This window comes from Orbicella faveolata, unplaced genomic scaffold (assembly GCF_042242905.1).
Source record: "Orbicella faveolata isolate gen_17 unplaced genomic scaffold, um_ofav_v1 contig_3, whole genome shotgun sequence".
In the NCBI taxonomy this organism is placed as follows: Eukaryota; Metazoa; Cnidaria; class Anthozoa; order Scleractinia; family Merulinidae; genus Orbicella; species Orbicella faveolata.
The window spans coordinates 11,780,001-11,806,168 of record NW_028301558.1 but is presented as its reverse complement, the minus strand read 5'-3'; the positions used below and the strand labels follow the sequence as shown (position 1 = coordinate 11,806,168).

The following is a 26,168-nucleotide window of genomic DNA, read 5'->3' as shown; positions in this document are numbered from 1 at the left end:
AATTGTCGATCCCGACCTAAATATAATTATACAACGCGGCGATCTCGACGGTGACCCGCACTTCGAAATTGAAAAAAATATGTACATTGCAGCCGTCCAAATCGTAGCTAGACTCCTAATTGTAATGCGAGATGATACAGTTCTTTCACTTAAAGTTCTTGTCCAGTTTTGATAAAATATGAATCACAAATAACCCAAAAATGTTTTAACTGCCCTCGAAGCTCAGTCAAAATTAGCCCGGTTCCCGAAGTGACGTCACTAGTAGCCCGACCCAGATCCCACTTTGCGCGCTCGTGAACATAGAAATTACATGTTTAAACGCCTGTAGAAACGCAGGGATTTTATCAATCGAGAAAATTTTTTCGCTGAAGTAATCACGGAAACTAGAAGATTTTATTAAAGGAAAAAAAAAATTGGGGGGTTAGTGGCACTTCAAGCATGACGTTAACGGCAGACGGCAAACGGCAAAGGCAACTTCTGATTTTCAGTTCTTTTCTTCTAATCCGTAAATAAAGCCCACAAAAATGGAATAACGTCTCCCACTATTCATTGCAAATAAAAATAATTTTACTCTAATTTTACACACAGCTGAAGAGAGACGACAAAAGTTTCATTTTTGCCGTTTGCCGGTTGCCGTAAACGTCATGCTTAACCTCTCGATTTCTAGTCACGCGAGTAACACGATCCTCACGGCTGGCAATCTACTCCATCACACCGCCATGATTATGATTCGTCCTCGGAGATGGATTTTACTGCTGATATTCCTCCTTCTCCTCCTTCTTGGACTTATTTCTCTAGTATTTGAAAGTAGTCCTCTCGAAATAGCATCCCCCACCACGTCAGAAAGGTGAGTATTTTCTTTGACTGCGATCTATTAGATGCAAATGTAGTGATAACATACAATAACATGTTCTAGTTTCGTCCTCAATAAGTCAAGGATTTCTTCATAAGTAACTTCCACGTAAACTCTTTCACCTCTGCTGCAATAAACGCTTTAGAGTTAGTCAATTTGGAAACACTGAGGCGACAGTTAAGAAGAAGGAGACACACAGTCTAATCTATCTGGCAATTTTAGAGCTGTCAATAATATTTCGAGAGTTCGAAAGTGCGCGCTTTGTCATCTTTCTTCTTCAGTTTCGCGATTTACAATACCGTATTTTATTTTTGTCGAGTTCACATGTGGTAACTAATATTAAGAAATAACCTTGGCTTGAGGGATTTGAATTCACGTTTTAATACAGTTCTGCTGTGTGACTGACATCCAGACAATTAGGCATTGTTGTTATGCATGATTTGAGGTTTCCCTTACAGAATTCTGTTTAACGGCTCCTTTGTTGACTATAATATGAAATTTGGCACAAACATTGTCAAAATAAGGTTTAGAATTCATTGGCGCTCGGCTCAAAGTGTTAAATCGTCAACGTAAGCTTATATTCAGGAGCATTTCAATCAACTTTTTAATTTTCAGAAAAGCCTCTGTTTTGTCTTTGACTTGGCTGGACTCCCGTTTGTTATTCATAGATGATGTTTTAAGGCCCTTAATGATTCGAAGAAAGCAGGTGGCAGGTGTATAACTTAAAGAAATCATATGCTACCGAGCTCGAGTCTCTTCGAGTCAGTACAAGTAAAACCGTGTTGAAATGAGAAGTAATTACAACTTTACGGCTGTTGATAAATACTGGACTAGTTTTGAGCTGAATCGGAAAGGTTTACGCATTGTATCTTTATGGAACAAATTCAGCCAAAAGCAATTTAGGGGTAAAGTTATAAACAAGGTGGCACTATGGTCACGCAAGTGTCGCGTGACTACACAGATAACGAGTGTGTGACAACGACATCGTCACGAATGACATAAAAAGGACGTTATCTCGACGTAAAAAGGACGTTATGTTTGTAGTGTAAACATGTAGACATAATGAAATATTAAGCAACATAACAGCAAGAACATAACGACATAAAGATAAAACTGATCTTTTCCTTATGTCGTTATGGCGATGTCATTATGTCGTTACGTCGCTAGTGTGAACGAGGCTTAATTTACAGGCCTTCAATACAGCCTTTTCCGGACGAGAGCTGCCTAGGAACATTATGTAATTGGTCTAAACTCACCATTAATGTATGAATGTTTGGCTGCCGAATAGCCGAGTAGCTTGGTGTTCTAATCAAACAAATAAACAAACAAACAAACAGACAAAACAACATACAAAAAGGTAAACAAAGTGGCTGGACTGGGTTTTGAAATTCTAAATCAGCCGTCTGACAGAAAGAGATGCAAACGATCGGAAATTTTCTGATGTGGAAGCAGAACAATTAACAAATATTGGACAAAGTTGAGAAAAATATCGTAATTAATTTTGTCAGTGGCGAGTTCAATAACTGTTTTATCGTGCGATCACCAAGTATGCTTTCTTTGACAGCTCAAGGAAGCGATCTGATATTTTTCACCCGAGAGCGCGGTTTCAATTACGCATGAGCAGATTATTATTTGCAGCAAAACACGTTTAGACGGTATTACGCATGAGCAGACGATTATTGGTGGGCAGTTATTTACAGGTCGCGTGGTGGGCTCTCGGCATTCTCGTCCCCAGAGGCCGCGCTCCTTTTGGTCAGCACCAAGAATCACGACCTCTGGATAGGTCCAGTGAGATTCTGGTTCTGAATGTCTTTGCAAACACAATAGAATGAGACCGGAGCCTATCAGATTTGTCAGACTTGACTCTGAGCATGCGCAGAGTGACGGGAAGTCCGTGAATCGCGGACTTCCCGTGATGGACCTGGCCAGAGGTCGCGATTCTTGGTGCTGACCAAAAGGAGCGCGGCCTGTGGGGACGAGAATGGGTGCTCGGCCAATGAAAAGGAAGGGCAAAAAAAAAAAAAAAAAAAAAAAAATGCATCGAATGATAATGCCAATTACGTTTTTTAGTTCTTTAAATCGTGTGAGACAAATTCTTAAAACTTAAAAGTAAGAAAATAACTTTTTCCTCATCACGTGGCACGCTTGGACCTTTTGCTATCCTCACTGACTCTGGGCAACATCTTTATGATCGCCAATTTTTTCCATCTGTGTTTTATTATGACAAGATGTTTTGAAAATGTCATTACTATGCCGGATACCGCCTGATATGTGACTTAAATGGTATGCTAATTGATGGTTGTATTATTTTCCGCGTAAAAAATACAATTTGCTCGGGAAGAGAGTTAAGTTTGCGATGATAGCAATAACACTGGTTCGTCGCAAAACTGTGCTGTGTTTAATTTGTATGTCAACCATCGTTGGTTTTATTTTGCATTTTTACACATCAGATCACCTTGGTTGTGAATTGAAGTAAGTACAAGCCCTGTTTTTATTTATATTCATACACAAGTGATCTCTCAGACAGAAACATATTGTTCTGAAACGATGCCATCGTTGAAATAATATCATGTATCTTCTTGCGATGTGTGCATTATACGTGTACCTTACTCCGTTGATCATATTGCTAGGAAATGTGAAAATACTGAGCGATTTTAGTGTCTGTTTAACACCGATGAATAAACTGTATAAGACGCGAAAGCGATTGATACGTTGATTAACGGCTGGTTGAAAATGGTCACCGAATGTTAAACGTTTGAGTTTTTCTTTTTTTTTTAAAAATCAAGAATATTGAAAACCAAAGAAAAGCTAGGAATATTGGAGACTCGTGGTGAATGGCGACACAAAATAGATAGCCATGGATAATGAGTGGAACGTCTAAACCTTGTATCTTTATACTTGTTTATGTATGATTGGAATACAGCTGTACATTATTTGCATTTTCATGGAGGATTTGTATGCCGTATCACCTGCATATTGCTTTCAACTGAATATCTTTCAGTTTGAACGATGAATGTTACGTTGTTGAATATGAACCCGGATCGAGCAATGGATCTTCTTTCATTAAGCCAAGTTTGTTTTTGTCATAATGTCAATATAGGAAACAGACATTCGGAAAATTACGCTGACACATTAAAAACCACAATAATTTATAAAGCGCTAAGGCTCATTAAGAAGACTTTTTTTCTGTGGCAAGACCGGCTTAGGATTCAAGGGATCATAAGTGTTAACAAGTCCATAAATTCAATATTTTTTATTTACAGACTTCTGGTATAATTTCACAGTCGTGTGACATTGAAGCGAAAATAATTAAAAAAGATTGTCAAAGTAAAGACAGTTGCTATAACACAAGTGTGTGCATCTTCAGAGTACACAAGCTGGCCATCTGTCTAGAATGACTTGTCCACTTTCTTCTGTGTTGTTTAAACAGAAGGAAGTTCTCATTTATTACTAAAATTAACGATAGAAATAACGAACAATATTTGCTGTGCTTTTGACAGCATTGCCGAATTCAAATGTTTTTGTCGAATGCGATGTAGTGTTTATGCGTATAATTCTTGCGATAAGGATAAAAAATAATTTCAAATTAGAATTCAAGATTTTTGAATCTAATGGAAAGCTTCGCTCGAAAGTTCAGGTTTGGAATTTTTTGTGCTGTAATCGCGTTTATTTATTTATTTTTCGTCAAACTCGAGAAGAGGTTGTACGGAGTAAAGGAGTTCAAGAAATCGCCCAGATAAAAGGAACAAAAAAATTCTTTACAGATGTGTTTTTCTAAAACACTCAGTATCGTGGTTACCGACTTAAGGTGTTCGATTAAAAGTTTATAATGCAATTCGATCAATGTACAAACAGTATAGGAGTATTTTCTGTCTGCCATTTTCAGAAGATGTGTAAACAAGGCACTAAAGAGTGATCTCTGTGGGAAGCCGATGTTGATAATTTTTCTTACGAAATGATTCTGAGAAACATTCAACACATTTAATCAAATATACTTTTGCTATTAGGAAAGGATTCGATGCCGGATATCATACTACGTTTCCCAGCATCCCTTGTACCCCTAGGCCTCATCATTTCCACCCAAACGTTTATTGTAATTGACGTGTAATACGTTTTATTCTCAAACAAAGAAAATCACAACCGTGAAGGAAGTTTGGATACCCGTTCTTAATTAGCATAGATTTTGACCGTTTTACGTCTCGGTTTACTCCTGAGTTTTTGTTTCGATTGAAAAGATATATCGAACACTCCAGACAGTGTGTCATCGGCTATCCAAAGACCTCGACTTTGTTCAAAAATACACCGCTACGCGTCGTAAATTTACGTATTTTCTCTCGGTGTTTGGATATCCCGATGAAACACTGTCTCTCGTGTTTGATATATCACTTGAAAACTGGATCGCTGTGTAATGCAATTCAAGAGTTGTCAGAGAGAGTTAGTAGAGCATGGTAAGCGCACTTGTGATTTTTGGGACGTTTTTTGTTTGTATTCTAGTTTCCTATATTTTGGGAGCGTTTTTAATAAAACAGTTATTCCACTTGTGCTTGTTTGATATAAGATGGTTAATTATAGCTGTCTATCATGTCATATCCAACGCGCGCTCGTGGAATAATAGTTAAATATACCTGGGTGGCTTGGGTCGAGTCTGGTCAACTATATACCAAAGCCTGTTTTCAATCTTGTGGCGTTGTTCTTTTGTTTTGATGCTCGTACGATTTGTAGAGAACGTTAGTAAGATAATCGGCGCGGGAAGGACTGGTACGACCCAACGGTTTACGCCCTCAATTTTACATCGAGCGGTTCGGGGCATTGTGTTGTGTTCTTGGGCAAGACACTTAACTCTCACAGTGCCTCTCTCCACCCAGGAGTATAAATGGGTACCAGTGAAAACAAACGCTGTGTAGTAACCTGCAATAGACAGAGGGGGAGGGGGGGGGGGGGGGAGGGGAAGTAAAAATACTCCTAGAGAAACAGAAACAGAAATTAAGCGCACCTCGTATGAGCCACTAGTTTCGAACGGGGACTTTACCTTACCTTGTGTCAGGTTACAGTGCTTATTATCAATCTATTCGTTTAGAAAAAGAATCCTGGACGATGATTTAATACCGACACTGGGTAAATGTAACTGCAATGGTGACAAGGGGAAAGATTTCAGGGACGCTTTAAACAACGACACGCCGCCTCCATGCAAGCCCGTGATTACGGACCTAAATGACGACTTATTGAAAGCGAAGACACGCGACTATCTTACTGACGATCAGGCGGTGGATGCATCACTACCCACATGCGAGCCTGTAAACAACATTTTATTTCTCAAGACGCACAAGACAGGCTCAAGCACAGTGACTAATATTTTAAACCGTTATGGTGATAGCAGGGATTTAATGTTCGCCGTACCCTCTGTGAGAGTGACCTACAGCTTTTTCTGGCCACGCCTGTTTCAGCTTAGGTTTGCGCAGGCGTTTGGCAGAGCGCCAAACATCCTCTGCAATCACGCCAGGTACAACAAGGTTCCCATGAACTGGCTCTTCCCAAAGGAAACGACACGTTACATCACGCTTTTGAGGGAACCAACTCAACATTTTGAGTCTGTTTTCAACTTTTTTCGTCTAGACAAACGTTTTCTGGGGTTGCGAAACGTTAAGTCACCGCTGCAGACGTTCCTTCAAAATGCTACATTTTATCTAAAACAAGCCAAGAACATTACTGGTTTGTTAAATCTGATAAAGAATCCAGCGCTTTTTGAACTGGGTCTGGATACAAAATTTCACAGTAATTTAACTGTTGTACAAAACTATATTCGGTTTCTACAACAAGAGTTTGACCTGGTTATGCTTATGGAATACTTCGATGAATCGCTTGTTCTCTTAAAACGTCGTTTTTGCTGGAAAATCGAGGACATTATGTATTTTAAACTCAACGAAAGAATGGATAAACATAAACAAAATCTTCCGGGAAAAGTGAAAGAGGACATTCGGATTTGGAACTCGGGTGATGTGTTATTGTACGATGTTTTTAACAAAACGCTGTGGGAAATGATAAAAGAAGAAGGTGATGATTTCTACAAGGATCTGGCGCTCTTTCGAAAAGAATTAGAATCCATTAAAGTAGTTTGTCTACGAGAAGGGAAGTTTCTGACCAAACCATACGCTGGTAGGTTAGTGCAGGGTTATGCAGTGAAAGCAAATCTTCCCAAAGAACTGAACGAAACTTGCAAGAGGATGATCACGAACGAGATTCCATATTTGGATCATCATCGCGGTAAGCTGGTAAAACTGTATCAAACTATCGACAGTTCCGTTAATCGACCTGACCTGTTATAATGAAATGCTTTTAAAAGATCAGCAGATTTAGCAGCTGTTTTTTTGTTGATACTGTCGAACTCTCCTCTTTGGTTTTTGTCATTGCTATTTCACTGGATGCGCTTAGATGGACAAAAGGAATGAAATGCCAGTCGGGCTACTTTATTATCTACAATTTTCAAACTCATTAATAATTCATCAAGTTAAAACAAAGAAAATCACAACCGTGAAGGAAGTTTGGATACCCGGTCTTAATTAGCGTAGATTTTGACGATTTTACTTCTGCGTTTACTCCTCAGTATTTGTTTCAATTGAGGAGATATATCAAATATTCGAGACAATGTTTCATCGGCTATCCAAACACCTAGAATTTCGTCAAAAATGCTCCGGTGCGCGTCGCATTTTGAACTCTCTTCTCGATGTTTGGATATCTCGATGAAACACGGTCTCTCGTGTTTGGTATATAACCGTTTCTGTTCTGTTCTAAAGCAGTGAACATAATGTTTGTGAATTCCCGGTATAGTTCAGCAGTCTAGCTTTCTCGGTCAGTCACATTCTTCACCCCAGAGCTTTCGCTCTCTCGACAGGGTGCGCGGTCGGTCATGCACCACTGAAAGATAAGGGCTCTGGGGTCGAGAATGAGTCTGTCAGGAAGGGCCAGAACAGGAGTACTATTACATGTCAATACTGTTGACGGATAATGAGAATATCCCAGCGTTGTGTTAATTGTAAAAGTAAAACAAAGTTATTTATACACAGTAATTTTAAAACGTGCAGTCCAATTTAAAATATTTCAAATAAAAACGTTGTTAAGAATCCGACATAACAGGCTGCTCGGGTAACCAGCGGACTGTTCACACGGGAACTAGTCCACCGAGAAAAAAAAAATCCAGCTTGGGACGGAATAACGGACGGTCAGATTGCATGCAGGTCGGTCGCACTGCCTCTTAAGAGTTAGGTAACAAGTAGAATAGAACAGTTTCTATTCTACTTGTAACGTAATCTCAATATTGTTGGGGAGGACCTACGAAACACACAAGTGTCTCGAAGGAAAATGTCCCTTGGCTTGGCCGCGTTCTATCTACTCACATCACTAAGTTGCTCCGATGGCTTTGTAGATATCACGCCCGACTGGTGTGCGGGGAGACGCGCGTTCGAATCCTGCTCGGGACACGAATTTTTCCTTTCTTTCAGAGACGGGTTTCGAAAGACGCCTTTAAGTTATTTACATCTTTCGATCATTGTTTCCAAGGCTTTCCTGGCTTAAGTAGTTTCTATTCTACTAGTCCTGATATGAGAAACTAGAAATTAAGGCTAGTAGAGAATTATCCGATCATTCACCCAAAATATTTAACATATCTTATTGGCGGAGGTGCGGGTACTCTGCTGCCATCTCTTCTCCAACGGCCAATCAATTTGAAACGTCAGACAAGTAATTTAAAGAAATCACTCGACCTTGTATTCTGTGTCAACATGACTCCTGGTAGACTGTGCTTTGGTTATTTTAATACATCTATATTCTCAGAAAGAAATAGTGCGACTCAAATTTAAAGACGTGTTTATTGGCAACCATTATGTAGAACGTTCAGATTGATTGAAGATTCTTTACAGGGACACAGTCACGATGTACTTGCTTAAAACTGTTATAACTTGAATTCACGGAATGGTCCGGCCTAAATTCATGTAATAAGGATTTAATTAGCGCTGACTAAATGATTAAAAGCAATTTCTTGAAGAAAGTCCACAGTGTAGCAACATTTTTGCAAAATTTCAACGATTTTCGAGCCAAACTTAAACCTTTGAAAAACTGACATCCTGACGCTTTTTCAAAAATCCATATCACAATCCGTTTCCATCCTCGCCATCGTTAGCCATCCTCACTTCCTAATGGGTTCTAATCATTTGTCGAGTACTGCTCTACAAAATAAAACCATTATTGTTCAGCTTCCAAAGATCGATATGTGTGTTTGAGATTTCCAAAATCATGCTAAAAATGGTGACAGTGTCCCTTTAAGCTTCAAGAAAACTATTGCTAAAATTTGTAGCAATGACAAAAAGGCTCTATTCCTGTAACTTCTAGTCACTACTCATGATCAAACACCGTTCCCATGTAATTATATTTTAGAGTGAAGTTTGAATGGCGCTTGAAAATGCAAGAAATGCAAATGACTATATAACTATACTCTGGTAAAACTGATGCCGATGCAACTTGATAAAGATGCTTCACTTGAGTGTAGAAAAGCAAATTCGCATTTGCTTTGGTTTTGCATTGGTACGCCAAGCGATTGCCTCATAAAACTCGCGCTTCTTTGTCATCCAATCAGAAGTAAAACCAAAACCAATCGTCACTCGCTCCACAATTTACAACAGTAATACAACTACTAAAGTCCATTACATTCCGAAAACTTTTTATACAATTCAATTTCTTACGCACTACTTACACTACTTATAGTACAATGCAATTACAGGTGCTACTTAAAATAATACAATTTGCATAACAATCTACAAAACGATACCATTACTTATTTAACTTACGATACCAATTCTTACACTGCTTACAAAATAATACGATTACTGATGCTACTTGCATTCATATTATAGCAACGAGCAACAAAATAAAAGATTCATTCATATTAAAATTGATAAGCTTTTGTCGTTGTCCAGCAGCCTATAGCGTGGCACATGGACAAGAGGAAACCGTTCGTCATATTTAATGCAGCAAAAACCCTGAAAAAGAATATTCAAACTAATCGAAACATTACGCTTCAGAGACATTCTACCAAAAAAAAGAAAAAAAGAAAATTTTTGTCGCTTGGGGCAGTGTCCACACTACGTCGGAGAAATTTGAAAACCAGCTTTATTTCTACTGTTAGGCCTACCGTCCACACTGATCCGTCACGAAAACGGAGCTTTTCGAAAACGCTCTTCAAACCGGAATAACTTGAAAACGCCGCCTATTCGTTTTCGTGTGGACGGAAAACATTTTGAAAACAATGACGTCACGATAACCATGTGATTTGCCTCACCGAGTTTTCCTCAAACACAAATTCAAAAACGACCGGTGATTGTTGAGTTTTTAAATTCCTTCGGCGTAGTGTGGACGGAAAACTTTTGATGCGTTACATGTATCATCTATACACAACAGACATCCTGTGATATTCACAGTTTTTTTTTTTTTTTTTGAGTGTTACGTATAATAACTACGGTTCAACCCCTATTAAACGACCACCCTCGGCGAAATGGATACCGGCCGCTTAAAAGGGGTTGGCCGTTTAATAGAGGTAAAAACAATAAAGAAGCCCTCATCGGGACTTTGATTACTGACCGCCTAATAGGGGTGGCCGTTTAAGAGGTGGCCGCTTAATAGGGGTTGGACTGTATACAAAATGATGAAGTTGATTTTTCATCCAACGTCTTCTCAGTGCCCTCGATCGCTTAGCAATCTACAAATGCCAGCTTGACTTCCCTGTCTGGCTTTAGAGCACCAGTACTCACTGGTTTTACTTCATTAAGGGATTCAATCCAGAACCTTCGTGACACCTGAAGAAGACAAAGTGATGAAAATATTAACCAGAACACAACTAAAAGAAAACAAAGCCCACTAAAGGTAAGGAACTACGCCTCCAGATAGCCTGAAATATCAGTCATCTCCCACCCTCAGCTTAATCCCCCAGGTGATTGGGCTGAAGGCGGAAGATGACTGACATTTCAGGCTAGCTTCAGTTTTCCGCAGAATTCCTGCGACTGGTTGTTCCCGAGTCGAACATCAGTAATAAGGCGAAAAGAAGGCGATAACAATATTAGCGGACGATATTAGCGGAGGCAGCGTAGCCTAGTGGTTAGGGCGCCGGACTTGAAATCCGGCAGTCGCGGGTTCAAGTCCCGCTCTGACCACTACGCTGGAGTTGTTGCTTGGTAGACCCCAGTTCAACTCCTCGGTCACGCTTGCAAATAACCAACTAGTCTGCCTCCCGCCAGTTGGGATTCTTAAGCCTATTATGTTTATTTGCAATATTTGTTTCTTTCAGTTTAAGTGGCATGCCTGGTAGCTAGCTAGTTGTAGCTAACTGCATCGACCACTATAAACATTCAACAACAACAACAATTTTAACTGTCAGTAAACTCTCTGCTCGGGTAATAACCGATGTTGCCGGAAGAAGGCACTCCCCTCCTATCCAATTATTCCTTCTCTAAAGAGATTGTACACGTACCTGGGACAGAAAAATATGCATTTCCAGTTCAGCCACACGCCGCCCTGTTAAACAAAAGAATAAAAAATCTCTTTAAACATAAGTTGAACTCCTTTATATACACCTCAGTATCGCGCTCACAATAGATAACATTGGTGTCGTCGGGAAATATCACAACCAAATGCAACTACTGAAAAATGAACTTCACTACTGCAAAGTGGATCTCACGTAAAACTAACAAAAATGATATTACCATTTTGTGCAAGTTAAATGACGTACGGTATACGTGTATTCTTGGTTATAAGGTGTTACAGCTACCGGCTGCTCTATCATTAAGGCGTTCTTTTGAAAGGGCTCATTCTTTGCAACAACACTTTTATTCCTACGTGGCTGAAATTTTGTTCAAATAAGTTAAGGTTTAATTGAAACTAAATTAAAAACGTGTTTGATTTAAACAGCATGCAATTGACAAGTGAAACAATATATAGAGATGTACAACACAGTAATCCAGTGTCACTCCATCACAATTACATCGAACTTTTACGTGGCTGATGGCAGCAACAAGATTATACTTGTGATATTTGTAAGTATAATTTCGCCAGTAGAGTAAATTTTCGCGGATAAAATTTTTACGAGAATATTTTTTGCGGGAACTCTTTTCTGCGGATCGTGGAAAAAATCCGGTTTCCGTAGCATGAAGCGACTAGCAGTATTTTACCCCCCTCCCGCCTCCCGCTCGATGGGATGCTACTCCATCGCATGCACGGTTACCCCCAGCATTAAATTCGCTGGTACCCATTTATACTCCTGGTGGAGAGAGGCACTGAGAGTTAAGTGTCTTGCCCAAGAACACAACACAATGTCCTCGGCCAAGGCTCGAACTCGATCCGGAGGCGAGCGCACTAACCATGAGGCTACTGTGCACCTCCTCTGTCGAGTGTTAGGTACATATTCCTCGCAACATAACAGATACATGTCCCTACAAGAAATAGACCAGTAGTCCGTCCGCACTCTAGTGTGTATTGTAATCTTCTACTAGTTCCATGCCGTCAGAAATTTTTGGCACAAAGAGATCACCCTACTCATTTATTGTGGTTTTGCCGTCAGTATGTATGTACTTACCAATGCACATCCTGGTGCCAAATCCAAAGGGGAGCGTGGCAAACGCATGATATGGGGTCCTGTGTGAATCATCCCTAAGCCACCGCTCAGGTTTGTACTCCGGGGGATCATCGAACAATTCTGGATTACGACCCATGACATAAATTGGGGTACGTATTATGTCTGTCCAGGAAATAAAAGACATAAATTTATGAAATGAATGATCTTGGGCCGACTTTAAGGACTGTATAGAGTTAAGCAAACTTCCGAACTTCCCAAACGAAACCGTGGTAGGCCGAAAAACAATTGGAGAAGATCAGCCGAACAAGAACTGCGGCAAATAGGCCTGCGATGGACCCAAATTGAACGACAAGCTCAGGACAGAGAGCAGTGGAAGAAAACTGTAGACGGCCTATGCTCCACCTAGGAGCCAAGGGTCTATATATAGAGTTTAGCAAACTTCCGAACTTCCCTTTTAGGCTGCACGAGCAACCGCAAGCAACTGTTGCATTCTACGTCTCACCACAGTTCGATCAACACCTTTACACAAGATTTGTAGAACACGCATTGACAGTTCTTTGCAAACGTTTACAAGTCTTGAGATTCCTGCGGAAATCTTCGAAAATGTTCGGACGTCTTCGGTGATTTTGCAGGTGGTTTCGGTTTTAAAAAGTTCCGAATATTGGACTTAAATTGAATCTTAAGTGACTTTTAAAACAGCTAGGAGCGACGCATGCTGTCTCGTAGAAAGGCGAAAAAGAAGCAAAAGAAAAACTCAGAGGTAAAAACAGTTCCGAAAAACAATTTTTGGGCCGCAATTGTTAACTCTCATTTATTTGTTTCTTTTGCATTGGTCGACGGGTTAAGAAAAGAGAACGAATCTTTGGTGTCTGAAGATATTGCCCACTACAGCAAAGTCTCAGATCAGTAAAACATTTCAGTTGTTAAACTGACTTACATTTGGCGGTATCCGGTAGCCTTGAATGACAATGTCTTCTTTTAGAATGCGAGCGTTTTCCCAGGCCACAGGAAACATCCTAGTGCAAAAACAAAAAAAAACAAAAACAAAAAAAAAACAAAAAAAGTAAGAAATTAAAACTTAATTTAACTAAACGATGAACACCGTTGGGTAACAGAGATTGTAAACCTAAATGATGCTCATCACGGATATAAAAGCATCACCAAGGCAGGCAGAGATCCACCAAGGTGTTCTTCAACCCTGAAAAACAGACGACCAAAAAACTTGCACCTTCCTCACAGTAAAAAAATCTCCCCATTCCTCAAACACGTGAAACCCAGGCCTCACCATAACCGGGGATACTATGAAATATTGCAATTATAATTGTAAAAGTAACTTCACAAATTTCCTTCGTAGCGAGGGACAACTATGGGGGACATACGCATCTTCAGTTTCAGGGCGTTGTCAATTATTTTCCAGACAGTACACTACATGGGCTGTGCATCCCACAAGCAGGGAAAAATAAATTTCACCGAGAATATTGAGGACACTACTGTGCAAAAAAGTGCGTTATTATGTTAATCTGGTGTGGGCAGTATATTTATATCCGTGATAATGCGGCACGTAAATTGGTACCGTACCTTAGAGTCTCCTTGATGCATCCCCTAAGAAACGGCATTTTCTGTAACGTGGCAGCAGTGGCAAGTTCGTCAGGTTGCAGAACCGAGTTTACCTCCTCATAAAGCTGTTTTTGCACGTCCGGATTCCTTGCAAGCGAGTACAGCGTCCACAGAGTCGTGTTTGAAGTCTGCAAAATACAATCACATGAATAAATCTTTCATCAGAATGTATTGTAAATTTATCTCCCAGTATCTATCACTAGCTCAACAAGCTCTCAGCTTTGAAGTGCTCATACGCATACAATATGTTTTTCCCATTTGAAAGTCCACATAAAAAAGCGTCTCGAAAACGTTTTTCGATTTCAACTAAACGTGATTTTTTTAATGATTTTTCTGAAACACTCAAATTAGCCGTCTTTTTGATACACCACTCGCACTTAAAAAAGCAATTTAAAAAAAATCACTCTCTTACAAATAAGAAAATAATTATAAAAAATGTAAGGTTGATTGAATTTGTAATGAAGTAATACCTTTTTGGTTCGCCTCGGCGGCATAACCGGCGAGTTTGGTCGACCAATGGTTTGTATTTTGGCCAAACGTAGTCGAGCCAAAATAATCTCAGCGAGACTTAACGAGCCTGATATGCCGCCAAAGCGGACTAAAAGGGCATGATTAGGTATTTACCGTACCCAGTCATCCTATCGTGGCCATATCAGGTCAGTGACTTGATAATGCAAGATATCGGCTAGACAGTAGACACTGCTTCTACTTGGCTAACTTCGAATTTGAGTGGGTGATTTTTTGGAGGTCTCCTTGTTTAAATTTAAGTAATAAAGATTCTTTTAAGGTAAGAAAACGATGACGATGATAGTGATGATGATGATGACGACGACAATGATAATGATAATGAGGAGGAGGAGAAGGAAGAGGAGGAGGAAAGAGCTGACGTCTTAGGAACTAGCTAGGTGAAGTCTTAAGAAAAGTGAGTGTTCATTCCTACCGTCTCCACAGCTGCTATCAATATTTCCACCAAATTTGCCGAAATTTCTTTAGAGCTTATGTCATCTCTGCTGATCAGAAATGTCAAGAAATCCGCGGCATCTTCGTCGTTAAAGTCTCCATTTCCCAGCTTGTCTCGAATTTCATTCAACCTCTCTTCAATACACATGTCGCCAAAGTTGTACATGACATCCATACAATCATAGAACACTTGAACTGCCTTGAACCGGTAAAACTTGTCAATCCAAACAGGAGTGACGAAAACCTTTAGGATTTCACGAGACAACTTTTCAACAGCAGCAATAAATCTCGCTCCTTCCACTGAGGGTGACTTAGTAAAGGACCCAAATCTTTTTTCAAACAGGACTGTACCAACCGCTGGAATTGTTAAAAGATGACACAGGATTAAGACATGCTATCAGACATCATTATGGGTTTGAAGGAGCTTTTCTGCCTTATTTTCGATAATTGATGTTATAAACTGCTGAACTCTAAAGTAAAGATGAAAAGGCAACGAAACGATCTAACGTATTCAATTTATACCTGATTATAAAATTAATGCAATTCACTCTAGCTATATTCCTTTTCTGTTTTTTTTTTTTGTTTTTTTTTTGCAGGGGGAATGTTTAATTCTACACCTCAACATTTTTTAAAATGTAACCCCAGCCTGGGTTTTGAATGACATTACTGTTCTATTGCTTAACAAAGAAACACTCACATTCTAAAGACCATTTGAATAGCTCCTGTTGAATATTGGGAACTATGCCATTATCATCTCGAGTTGTCTTCATCTGGGATAACATATCAGTTGTGACCTCATTCAATTGCTGTGAATATTCACCAACAACTTCGGGTTTCAACATTTTCATGTTCAAGATGCGGCGCACCTTGTACCACTCTTCTCCTTGCCTGCATTGTTGACACAAGAATGTGTAGATATTTAATGCATGATATGCATGTAGGCCCTGGGGGTACTTTGTAAATCTCTAAGTGAGGTCTTAAGCGCCACTGGGACACTGAAAGCCTTACCCTATACTAGACCATGATCAGCTTGATTTTGTAACGCTTCTAGACCATTCAGGCACCAAAAGCCCCTACCCTATCCAAGAGTAGCTATTTTCCATGCAGAAACGTTATCGCTATTGTAGTCCAATATATCCTAACTAAACCATTTCTGAGTTTCAATTTCTATTATACCCGAACCTTACTGGTAAAAAGACCTGTTCTAGACTAAATTATTTATTCACCAGCCACTTTCTCAGTACATTGTACCCTAATCTAGACCAACACTTTCTGATTTCTATACCCTATCTCAGACTGAACTGCCTGAAAACCATACCCTTCACAGCGGCACACTAGATGTACGTATATAGCCTATTTTTGGGAGTAGTCCCCTTCGCCCGGGATAAAAGCCAACTTTGGTTTGTTCTATCACAATCTCACTTGCAGCTTCATGTGTTGTAAACATATATTATGCCCTTTCAAATGTAAAGTCTGCATTAGGACACATTTTCCTGTCTTGAAGTCGCTGGAACTTACCTGTATCCTGGTGTCTGTAGCAGTAACCAGCAATACAGAGCTGCACTGTGGCTTAATTGGGTTGAGGAGAATGAGTTTAACCCCTGGTTTAGGACACTGTGTTAAATTCTTGGAAAAGATGCTAACATTGTAGTACCTTTATTCAGAAGGGCGCCATCAAATTAAATACCCGAGAGGTAACCAGACGACTGGTGTCCTATCCAGGGGAGGAGGGGGGGGGGGGGGGTGGGTGGGTGGGATTAAGAACTAGTTCTTGTCGACTCCAGATAATGCAGACTTTACCAAAGCAGCGGTATGCATATAGGAGGTTTTTAAATTTCACTGCCTTGATTTACGTCGTGACGCCATTCAATTGCCTCAGGGCTGCTGCAGCACAAAGAAGCCCAGACCATGAACTAAATGATAGCCCTAGGAGGCCTTGAGTTAGGTATTCAATTGCAGGGCTTCTAAGGATACTTTTTGGAATACTAGTTCTTGCTGCTCAATATTGGCAGCTGAGCCCTCTGATACAGCTGTAGCTGTGATGCCATGGAGACAGGAAGGCTTATTGACCTTATATCACCAGCTCCCCCCAGCCTAGCCACAGCCTCAAGAGGAAAAAGGCAGTGAATTGCCCGTCCTTGGCACGTCACTGGATAAGCTTTGTTGAATTAGGGTAGATTGTTCCAGAAATATTCACTGGAACAGCAAGAGACACCAAAAGCAGGCTGAAGCAGCTGGCATCAGAGAGTTTGCCACAAATCAGGCTGATTTTTTCTCCTCGGTGACTGTGGCAATCCAACAGTTTTTTGTTTTGAAGGAGGGGGGGGGGGGTGCGGGGGGAGTGGGATGACTCTGGTTTGGAAACTCATGCCAGTTAAATTGCAGGACTGGTCCTTATGGGTGGGGATCAGGTCAGTTTCCTTTTTTTCGGCTACATATAAGACCTTCCTTTAGAATTATGCCACTAGCTGAGTAGCCAAAGTGAGATCTTCACTAGCACTTGGGCTGATTACTGCTTTGAGCCACATGATCCATATAGGTTGTAACAGTAGCTGTCATTATAACCTCGCACCGAAAGTCCGAGTTCTTATTGACCATTGGTTGGGAAGTGAGCAACTCTAGAAAATTCTGGTTGAATTTGCAAATGAACATATGGTTTTTCTTGTGGCTACTGTTGCTAGGCAACGGTAGCCATTATGTTATCATGTGCGTAAGTAAGTAGAGTGTCCAATTTTCGGATTGTGTTCGGAACTATTCGGTCGTCTGTAACCGGGAAGTCGAACGGAAGTCGGTCCGATGTTCGTAGTTACAAAATAGACAAATGTACAATATTCATTTTCTCTCGGTTTTACACGAACGCTATAATCGAACGTCTGCTGGTCTCATTTTGGACTTAAACTATACCAAACGACCAGCGAAGCTAAATCCTACTCTCTCCAATGATCGAGTTTTTATCGACTACTCACGCACAATGTATCGAAAACGTCTTGGTTGGGAGCTCGAGTTTTCAGGTAAGAGTACTCTGCATTTATGTGTTTATCCTATTTTGGACCAGTAATCAGACACAGCGTTCAAGCAATGTGCACAGTGTTTCTTCGTAAAAAGATTTTGGGCTTCTGAGGGTGCAGATAGAATTTTCTTCTGATCAGGAATACGTTCCCAGAATCGCTGATACACAAAAGGTTTATAAATTGCCAGATCCTATACGATCCTGTACATGAAGCATTTCGCAATGTCAAGCTGGACAAATCAATCGGCTATCATGGCCGTCTTGTAGTACAGGATCGTACAGAATTTGGCGATTTATAAACCTTTTCGGGGCTACAACATTTTCCCTCGGGAAACTATTAAGGTATCATGGTAGGTGGATTGACAGTGTTTGGAAATCGCGCTCTTACGCCGGCGCTTTGAAAGAAAACCCCATCAACCTATACATTTTCTGAAAGCTTAATAGTTATAGAATACAATCATATCTTTGAAATTTTCTAAAAAGTTATTGTCGGAGTGATATTAAAAGAAATACCCAGAAACACTGCTTCGCTTAAACTGGTTCACTTCCGCGTGTGAATTATCGGAGCGGCGTGATTTACATCGGAAATGTTTTCTCACACATCACCCTCAAAAATCGTGTCTGCGATTTTCCAGATGTGGTTTGGTTTGTTTTTCTACACCCTCCTAAACTTTGATATTTTTAATGCGGACGTTTCCTTCTACAAAAGAGGGCATAACTTTGAAACGGAAGCGAAATTAAACAAAGCGCGACACGATTTTTCGAAGGAGGTATCCTAGAACATACCTGCCGATTTTCAGCCAATTCCATCGGAAGACGCGCGTAAACGAACTAAAAATGTTCGTCCTTATATGCAGTTTTATTTTATCGAGAAAAACACGAAAAACCTTTTATGAAATCTGTATGAATAGGTGTTAAAAATCCCCTCCGCACTGACAGATGTCGGCATGGGTCAGTTTACCACAACAATGGGTTATGACATCTTGAAATAAACAGACGACTAATATTCTGGCGCGGAAACCCGCGTCGCAGTGAAGTCGTCCGAGAAGGGACAAACTACAAGTTAAACTGCCGTGATCTTTTACTTAAAAGATTTCGTCGGCGGCATTGGTATTATGTTGCTTAGGTTTAGGCTCCTTCGTTCTCCAGACATTTTTTGAAACCATGCCTCGTGAAGCCAAAAAGCATGAAAAAGAGGAAATCTCGAGGTCTACATTGTTTCAATGTCATATCCCAGTCCTGCAACAAGTAAGTAATATTGCTTCTTCTTAAGAGGAATATGCAGCACTGATTCTAATTCAGTGTTAAATCGGACGGTGTAAAACACAGAAATGGACTGCAGACTGCAGACCGGGGTAAAATGCAGACTGTCAGGGTAAAATACAGACTGCAGACTGTAGACTTTTTAACTGAATCGTGTTACCGTTTCCATCATTGATAGCTAAACACACTAACTAGCGCGTCATCAATAGGCTAACATGAGTAATATAAAATAAGTGTTGATGTTAATGAATGGGTTTATGGAACATGCCACAGACATGTAGTAAAGTAAAAACGCGATGTGCTGTTGATAATGGCATGGTAATTTTCCACAATAACAACTAGAATAACAACAATTCAAATGAACATGAATGCAGATTGCTAGCAACAAGAATTGCATTTCAAAAGCTAGTGCAAGACAGTTCAAGATACAGGTAATATATTGTTAGTGTTCTTACTGATGTTCTATTCTCATGAATACTGCCAGTATGTTGCCATGGCTACCATGTAAGGCTAGTGCAATCAATGTCAATTTTTTATATAGTTCCAATATAAGAGTTTTGCATTGTCATTAAATATCAACCCTTAGAAGGTAGTGCAGGCCGTTGATTGCTTGATTATAGCAATTTCTATAGAAATGATGGGATTGATTTTAATCCAGAATAATACATTATTTGATGCAACAAAGAAATTCACAACATTAAACTGTTAACTATGTAGTATGGGATAATCAATTACGAGCAACAATAAATGCAATTAGTATCACCCAGCTAGTGGACTAATGCAAATCCTGTATTTTAATTGGCTGCGCTTCTAGAGGACTATTAGTAATAGTCCTCAACTAGCGAAATTGGTGCAATCGAGTGTGACGCTTTCTTTCGTCTTATTCCCAAATAAATATTTCTTCAACTTGCATTTGCTAACTTTATTATTGCCTTTTCTATTCAACTAGTTGGGTAATACTAAAACAATTAGACCCTTCTGTTGTGTTAGCTTACATGAAGTATTGTTCAAGTTAGTTACGTGCGAGATGCATGTTGGTTATTAAAGATGGCGTCTTGAAGTAAACACGTGTTGTTCACTGAAGACTATCGTAAGTCCAAATAACTCGACATGGTGACAGCGCGAAGTTCCCAATAGCCTGTAAACTGAAGAAGAATCAGACAAAACGGAAATATGGGAGACCAAGGTGCACACGAGGCCGGAATTCAAGCTGAACAACCTCAAGTAGTTGAAGAGCCGAACGAAGCTGGCGCTCACGCCGCACAACCAGCCGCACAACCACAAGTCGCCGCAGCTGTACAGCAGCCCATGGTTTAACAAATACCCATGGCGAGTTACCAAGTTCCACCACCTGAAAAGTTCAACTTCAAACCCGAAGAATGGTCCCGTTGGATCAAGCGTTTCGAATGGGTCCATGTAAACAGAAACTGAGCTGTCTAGGAACTTTCATAGCAGAGTTGCAAGTGCAAGATAGGATTGCTAAGGAGCAAGTGTATGTAATAGAAGATTTGGAGCGACCTTTGCTAGGAAGAAAGCCACCTGAACTTCTAAAGCTGATAAGCAGACTTGACAGCCTGAGCAGTGATGACTACAAGAATAAAGTAGCAGACAAGTACCCCAAGTTGTTCGAAGGACTAGGTGTCATGAAGGACAGTTACCGTATCACACTCAAAGAGGATGCTAAACCTTTCCAAGTGTCAGTTCCAAGGAAAGTACCCTTCCCCTTGTATCAGAAAACAAAAGAAGAGTTAGACAGGATGTTGGAGACAGGAGTCATATCCAGAGTTGACCAACCCACTGATTGGTGCGCTCCTATGGTGGTGACCCCGCAGAGCAATGGCAAGGTCAGGGTCTGCGTCGACCTGAGCAAGCTGAATGAGTACGTCAAGAGGGAGAACCATCCACTTCCGGCAGTAGACACAACTCTCGGAAGATTGGCAGGTTCCAGCGTGTTCTCTAAACTTGACGCCAACTCAGGATTCTGGCAGATAAAGCTAGCGTGCGAATCAAGACCACTGACAACATTCATCATCCCATGGGGCCGTTTCTGTTTCAATGTGTTGCCCTTCGGAATCAGTTCTGGTTCTGAGAAATTCCAGAAGAATATGAGTCAGATCCTCCAGGGATTAGATGGCGTGGAATGCAACATAGATGACGTTTTAGTCCATGGCAAAGATGAGACTGAACACAATCAGAGGTTAGAAGCAGTACTCAAGCGTCTGGTTGAAGCTGGCGTGACACTCAACCTAGACAAATGCCAGTTCAGCACAGACAGAGTCAAGTTCCTTGGACACGTTATAAGCTTCAGTGGAATTGAGGCAGATCCTGAAAAGCTACAAGCAATTGCAGACCTACCGCCACCTCAGAACGTGCAAGAAGTGAGGACATTTCTTGGTATGGTGAACCAACTAAGCAAGTTTTCCGAGCACCTCGCTGACAAGACAAAGAGCATCAGAGACCTTCTTCACAAAGGGAACCAATGGACATGGGGAAGTGACCAACAGAAAGCATTTGAGCGGATCAAATCACACCTCACACGAGCTCCAGTACTGGCTCTGTACGATCCAAACAAGGAAACCAAAGTAGCAGCTGACGCTTCATCCTTTGGCCTAGGTGGGGTAATTATTCAACTCCAACCTGACAACTCCTGGCGACCAGTCTCATTCATATCGCGAGCGATGACGCCCACTGAAACCAGATATGCACAAATCGAAAAAGAAGCCCTAGCGCTCACATGGGCATGTGAACGATCCTGGGAGTACATTGTGGGAAAATCAATCTCCGTGGAAACAGACCATAAACCCCTGGTGCCACTCCTGAGTACTCACACACTGGATCAACTTCCACCAAGAATTCAAAGATTTAGAATGCGACTGATGAGATTCCACTTCAAGGAGATCAAGCATGTTCCTGGAAAGAAGATGTACATAGCCGATGCGCTTTCAAGACTCCAACCCCGAAGCCAAACAGTGAAGTCAACAATTGACGATGACGAAATGCATGCACACATTGGAAGCGTGATCTCATCACTGCCTGCCTCAGACGTACGATTACAGCAGATCATAGAAACACAGGAGGAGGATCCTGTCTGCAGGCAGATCAAAGTGTACTGCTGTGAGGGAGGGCCTGACAAGTATTCATTAAACGATGCAATGAGACCTTATTGGTCAAGCAGGGGTGAACTGTCTGTGGTGCAGAACATTCTGCTCAAAGCATCCAGGATCGTGATCCCTTCTTCCATGCGTCTTGAGATACTGGATAAGATCCACGAAGGACACCAGGGAATCACTAAGTGTCGTGAGCGGGCCAAAAACTCTGTCTGGTGGCCAGGACTCAGCCGAGAAATCCAGGATCTGGTGCAACAATGCAGAGTTTGCGCTCTTCAAAGGGACAACAAGCCTGAACCGCTTATCACGACACCCTTACCTGACCGTCCCTGGCAAATCGTAGCCACAGACCTCTTCGAGCTGAAAGGTGCTGACTACCTTATTGTTATAGACTACTTCTCAAGATACGTGGAAGTAGCAGCCATGCAGAAGACTACAAAGTCATGTGAGGTCATTAGAGCACTTTAGTCGATATTTGCAAGACATGGGATCCCAGAGCAAGTGCGATCTGACAATGGTCCTCAGTTTGACAGTGCAGAATTCTCTTACTTTGCCAAGGAATGGGGATTCAAGCATAGCACAAGTAATCCTCGATTTCCCCAAGCAAATGGAGAAGTTGAGCGTGGAGTTAGAACTGTGAAGAATCTTCTAACAAAGGAAAAAGACCCTGCTAAAGCATTACTAGCCTATCGCTCAACACCACTACCATGCAAGTTCTCTCCTGCCCAGTTGCTGATGGGAAGGCAGATTAGGAACAGCGTTCCGTTATTCCACACCCAGCTGAACCCACAGTGGCCTGACTTGGATAACCTGCGTGCACGAGCATGAGCAAATTGAAGCAGGAGACAGTGTTCAACACGAGGCACAAAGCCAAGCCCTTGCCTTCAATTGGACCGGGTACTGAAGTTTTCGTCAAGGACCTTCAACGGTCAGGGAAAGTCATTGAAGCAGCATCAACACCTCGGTCGTGTAAAGTTGAAACACCGACCAGCACGATAAGAAGAAACCGTATTCACCTTACTCCACTGCCAAATCAGCAGGAGCAACATGAGCGACCGACACCAATGGTGAACCAAGTTCCCGCAGAGGACAAAGCGGCAACACCTGTTCGGAAGGACATTCCCGTTACAAAGGGAGACATTCAATTACCCCCTGTAACACCCATTCTTGCTACTAGGCCTAAGAGAATTATAAAACCATCGCTGAAAGTTAGAGAGAATCTAGGTTTAGTTTGAGATGACGCTGTGTTATAAGATTCCATATTGTTTGTCAGTCTTCTCATGCTCAGTTCGTTCCCTAGATACTCTTGAACAATGGGGGGAGATGTTGTGTTAGCTTACATGAAGTATTGTTCAAGTTAGTTACGTGCGAGATGCATGTTGGTTATTAAAGATGGCGTCTTGAAGTTAACACGTGTTGTTCACTGAAGACTATCGTAAGCCCAAATAACTCGACACCTTCGCCCTCAAAGGCCACGGGTCAATAGCCCATGAGGCGAAGCCGAATGGGCTATTGACCCGTAGCCCGCAAGGGCTACAGGTGTAATTGTTAAATAGCAAAAATGTTGAGTCACAAAAAAAAAAAATACTAGGTGATGAAAATGAATAAAGTAAGCATGAATGTTCATGAAAATTCTAGGGAAATGTAGCATTGCCCTTCACCACGGGCAAGACTGACAATACTTCAAATCCCTAAAATACTGTTCTTCTGTAAACGTGTATCAGCAATTTCATTGACTCTCTCTTGAATATTATGTTGGTAAAATGGGTAAAAAAGGATAGTTTGATGATAAAAATCTTATTACACATTTTTTGCTCAACAAAGTACAAAATGTCCAGGGGACATTGTACACTACAACGTCCAATAACTTACTGATTTAAATATATGACTCAAATGATATGCCTGAGCACTGCTTTTGTGAAAAATTTAAGCATGTTTTGCTACTGGTGCTCAATGGCTTATACATACAGTAATCAATCTGAGCAGCCAAATTTCTTGTTGATATTATTTTCTAGCTTCCTGTAATGCCTAACCATCGAGTGATTGAGTTGAGGTAGGTAGCAAATAAAGTCACTGATTGTACCGAAAACCAACTACTAGAATATTTTTCAATCAAAACGTTTCGGTTTACAGTCAGTGACAAAGTCATCTCATAAGCTGCATGACATATATTTACACTGTCATTTACAGGGACCACTAAGCATCACTGACTTGGGGTAGTAGCAAGCACATAGCGACTGAGATACGGTCTTCAATAATTTGACACTGTCCTTAGAGCTTCAGAACTGCTGAATGTGTGACTTTGTCATTTTCAAACAATTGATTATTCATCAAATGGCATCTATATCAATCACAAAAATTTAGGATGGGGGACCTTTCTAAAGCTATGCACCATTGTGCTAGGAGCTTCGCATTCCCTGGTATGCTGTATGGTAATTCGAGTTCAAAAATTGTTACAGTTAATAACCAGTAGGTTCTATATATTAGATCACAAGAAGAGCCAAAAGAGCTTAATACTCATGTATGTGATTAACTTGTGCATGTTCAGTTCAAAGAACACTGGATTAAATCTCAACATCATATGCACAACTGGATCATTCCACTGTTGTACACAGTCTTGTCTCTAAACTACTCAAGAAACATCATGTTAGAAATTCAATTACCTGATAATGAATGCTTTTTTTTGTCAAAATAACCATGTTTGATAAATCGTTACATTCACTTCTTTAAGTAGTAATCTCTTTGCTCTGATTGCATTAAGCATAAACTGTTAAGCAGTAGCCAAATGCACGCTTTGCGAGCCTATTTTCTTTATTTGCACTCGTTCTTGTTTTAAAACCAACCACTGAAAATCAAACCTGCGATGGCTGTGAATAAAGACTAGAGGAAAGAGATTGATGTTATTTGAAATGGTGAGACTTTCTACCAGCCCTTCAGCCTAGCCACAACTCCTGGGGGACGGGAGGCAAATCTGATGAATTAAGCCAGATTGAACCCCCTAAAAATCTCCACATGCAAAAGTTTAACGAAGAAGACATTGAAAAAACAAACAGATCTGAACTTTAATGAGGAAAAAGCTGCCATTTAGTGGCACAAAACAACTCATAAAGCTTGTGAATGAAAGTTACCCCTACCCTCCCTTCCCACTTGGACCTGTCTCAGCTGTCTCAAAATCAACCCAGCCGGCTGTACATTAGCCTGCGTTGCAGCCGGACGTGTCATAGAATCCCCGATATAGTCCGTCTGCGAAACGGCTCCCAAAAGCTTGTTCTGATATCCCCCATGGATACACGGATCAGTGTATCCATTTCTGATTGGCTAGTTTCTTACACGCCTTTTGATTGGTCATATTCTTGCGAAATATATCACGCAATGCTAACAATAGAGTGACAGGCCTACACAACTCCTATCCAACGTGTATTAATAAATAGCCGCTTTGAAAGTTTTGCTCGAACTAGTGTATCTTTAAGGATCTGCCCCTTTTGTATGATACGATAGGGGGATCTTTGAATATTTTGCTAAGCAATAATCCTGTGTTTTTAGGAGGACATTTCCAGAGTAGAGTCGTTAGAGGTCATAGGTCTGTGTGGTTTCCGTTGTTGACACCTCTGTGTTTTGCCACGTGCTAGTTTTTTTTGGCTCATTTGTACTGCAGGATATGTTTTAAGCTCTGTAAATGTTAGATCTGGAGGGACAAAGTTTGAAATATTCCGCGAACATGTTGGTTATTTGCATTTTGTATTC

At 40.8% G+C, this 26,168-nt stretch overlaps 2 protein-coding genes and 1 non-coding gene across 4 annotated transcripts in view; 2 read left to right on the top strand and 1 right to left on the bottom strand.

Annotated features, from left to right (window-relative positions):
* The first annotated feature begins 644 nt into the window (after positions 1 to 644).
* Positions 645 to 9,957, top strand: LOC110049707 (galactosylceramide sulfotransferase-like). Of its 2 annotated transcripts, none has more exons than XM_020755522.2 (2): positions 645 to 847; positions 5,931 to 9,957. In XM_020755522.2, exons 1-2 carry the CDS (start codon positions 645 to 647, stop codon positions 7,174 to 7,176), a joined length of 1,449 nt encoding a protein of 482 aa, XP_020611181.2. In that variant the 3' UTR covers positions 7,177 to 9,957. The 2 variants fall into 2 exon arrangements, with proteins under 2 accessions (XP_020611181.2, XP_020611182.2); XM_020755523.2 differs by lacking the exon at positions 645 to 847 and adding an exon at positions 886 to 3,325.
* The window catches only part of LOC110049669 (cytochrome P450 10-like), an 18,671-nt gene continuing 1,199 nt past the window's right edge, over positions 8,697 to 26,168 (bottom strand). The window contains exons 2-8 of the mRNA XM_089298856.1: positions 15,742 to 15,932; positions 15,025 to 15,401; positions 14,046 to 14,212; positions 13,401 to 13,483; positions 12,468 to 12,629; positions 11,367 to 11,410; positions 8,697 to 10,695 (exon numbers count right to left, since the gene is read on the bottom strand). Coding sequence (XP_089154982.1) covers positions 10,591 to 10,695; positions 11,367 to 11,410; positions 12,468 to 12,629; positions 13,401 to 13,483; positions 14,046 to 14,212; positions 15,025 to 15,401; positions 15,742 to 15,932 — 1,129 coding nt within the window. The 3' untranslated portion in view covers positions 8,697 to 10,590. The remainder of the gene's footprint in view (positions 10,696 to 11,366; positions 11,411 to 12,467; positions 12,630 to 13,400; positions 13,484 to 14,045; positions 14,213 to 15,024; positions 15,402 to 15,741; positions 15,933 to 26,168) is intronic.
* Trnap-agg (transfer RNA proline (anticodon AGG)) lies at positions 10,977 to 11,049 on the top strand. The gene has a single exon. It is a non-coding gene; the product is annotated as a tRNA-Ser (tRNA).

Excerpts from the sequence above, each read along its gene's own strand:
- LOC110049707 (XM_020755522.2), top strand. The coding sequence starts at position 645 with ATGCTTAACCTCTCGATTTCTAGTCACGCGAGTAACACGATCCTCACG. Across the intron at positions 848-5,930 it reads TCCCCCACCACGTCAGAAAG|AAAAAGAATCCTGGACGATG; the intron begins GTGAGTATTTTC and ends CTATTCGTTTAG.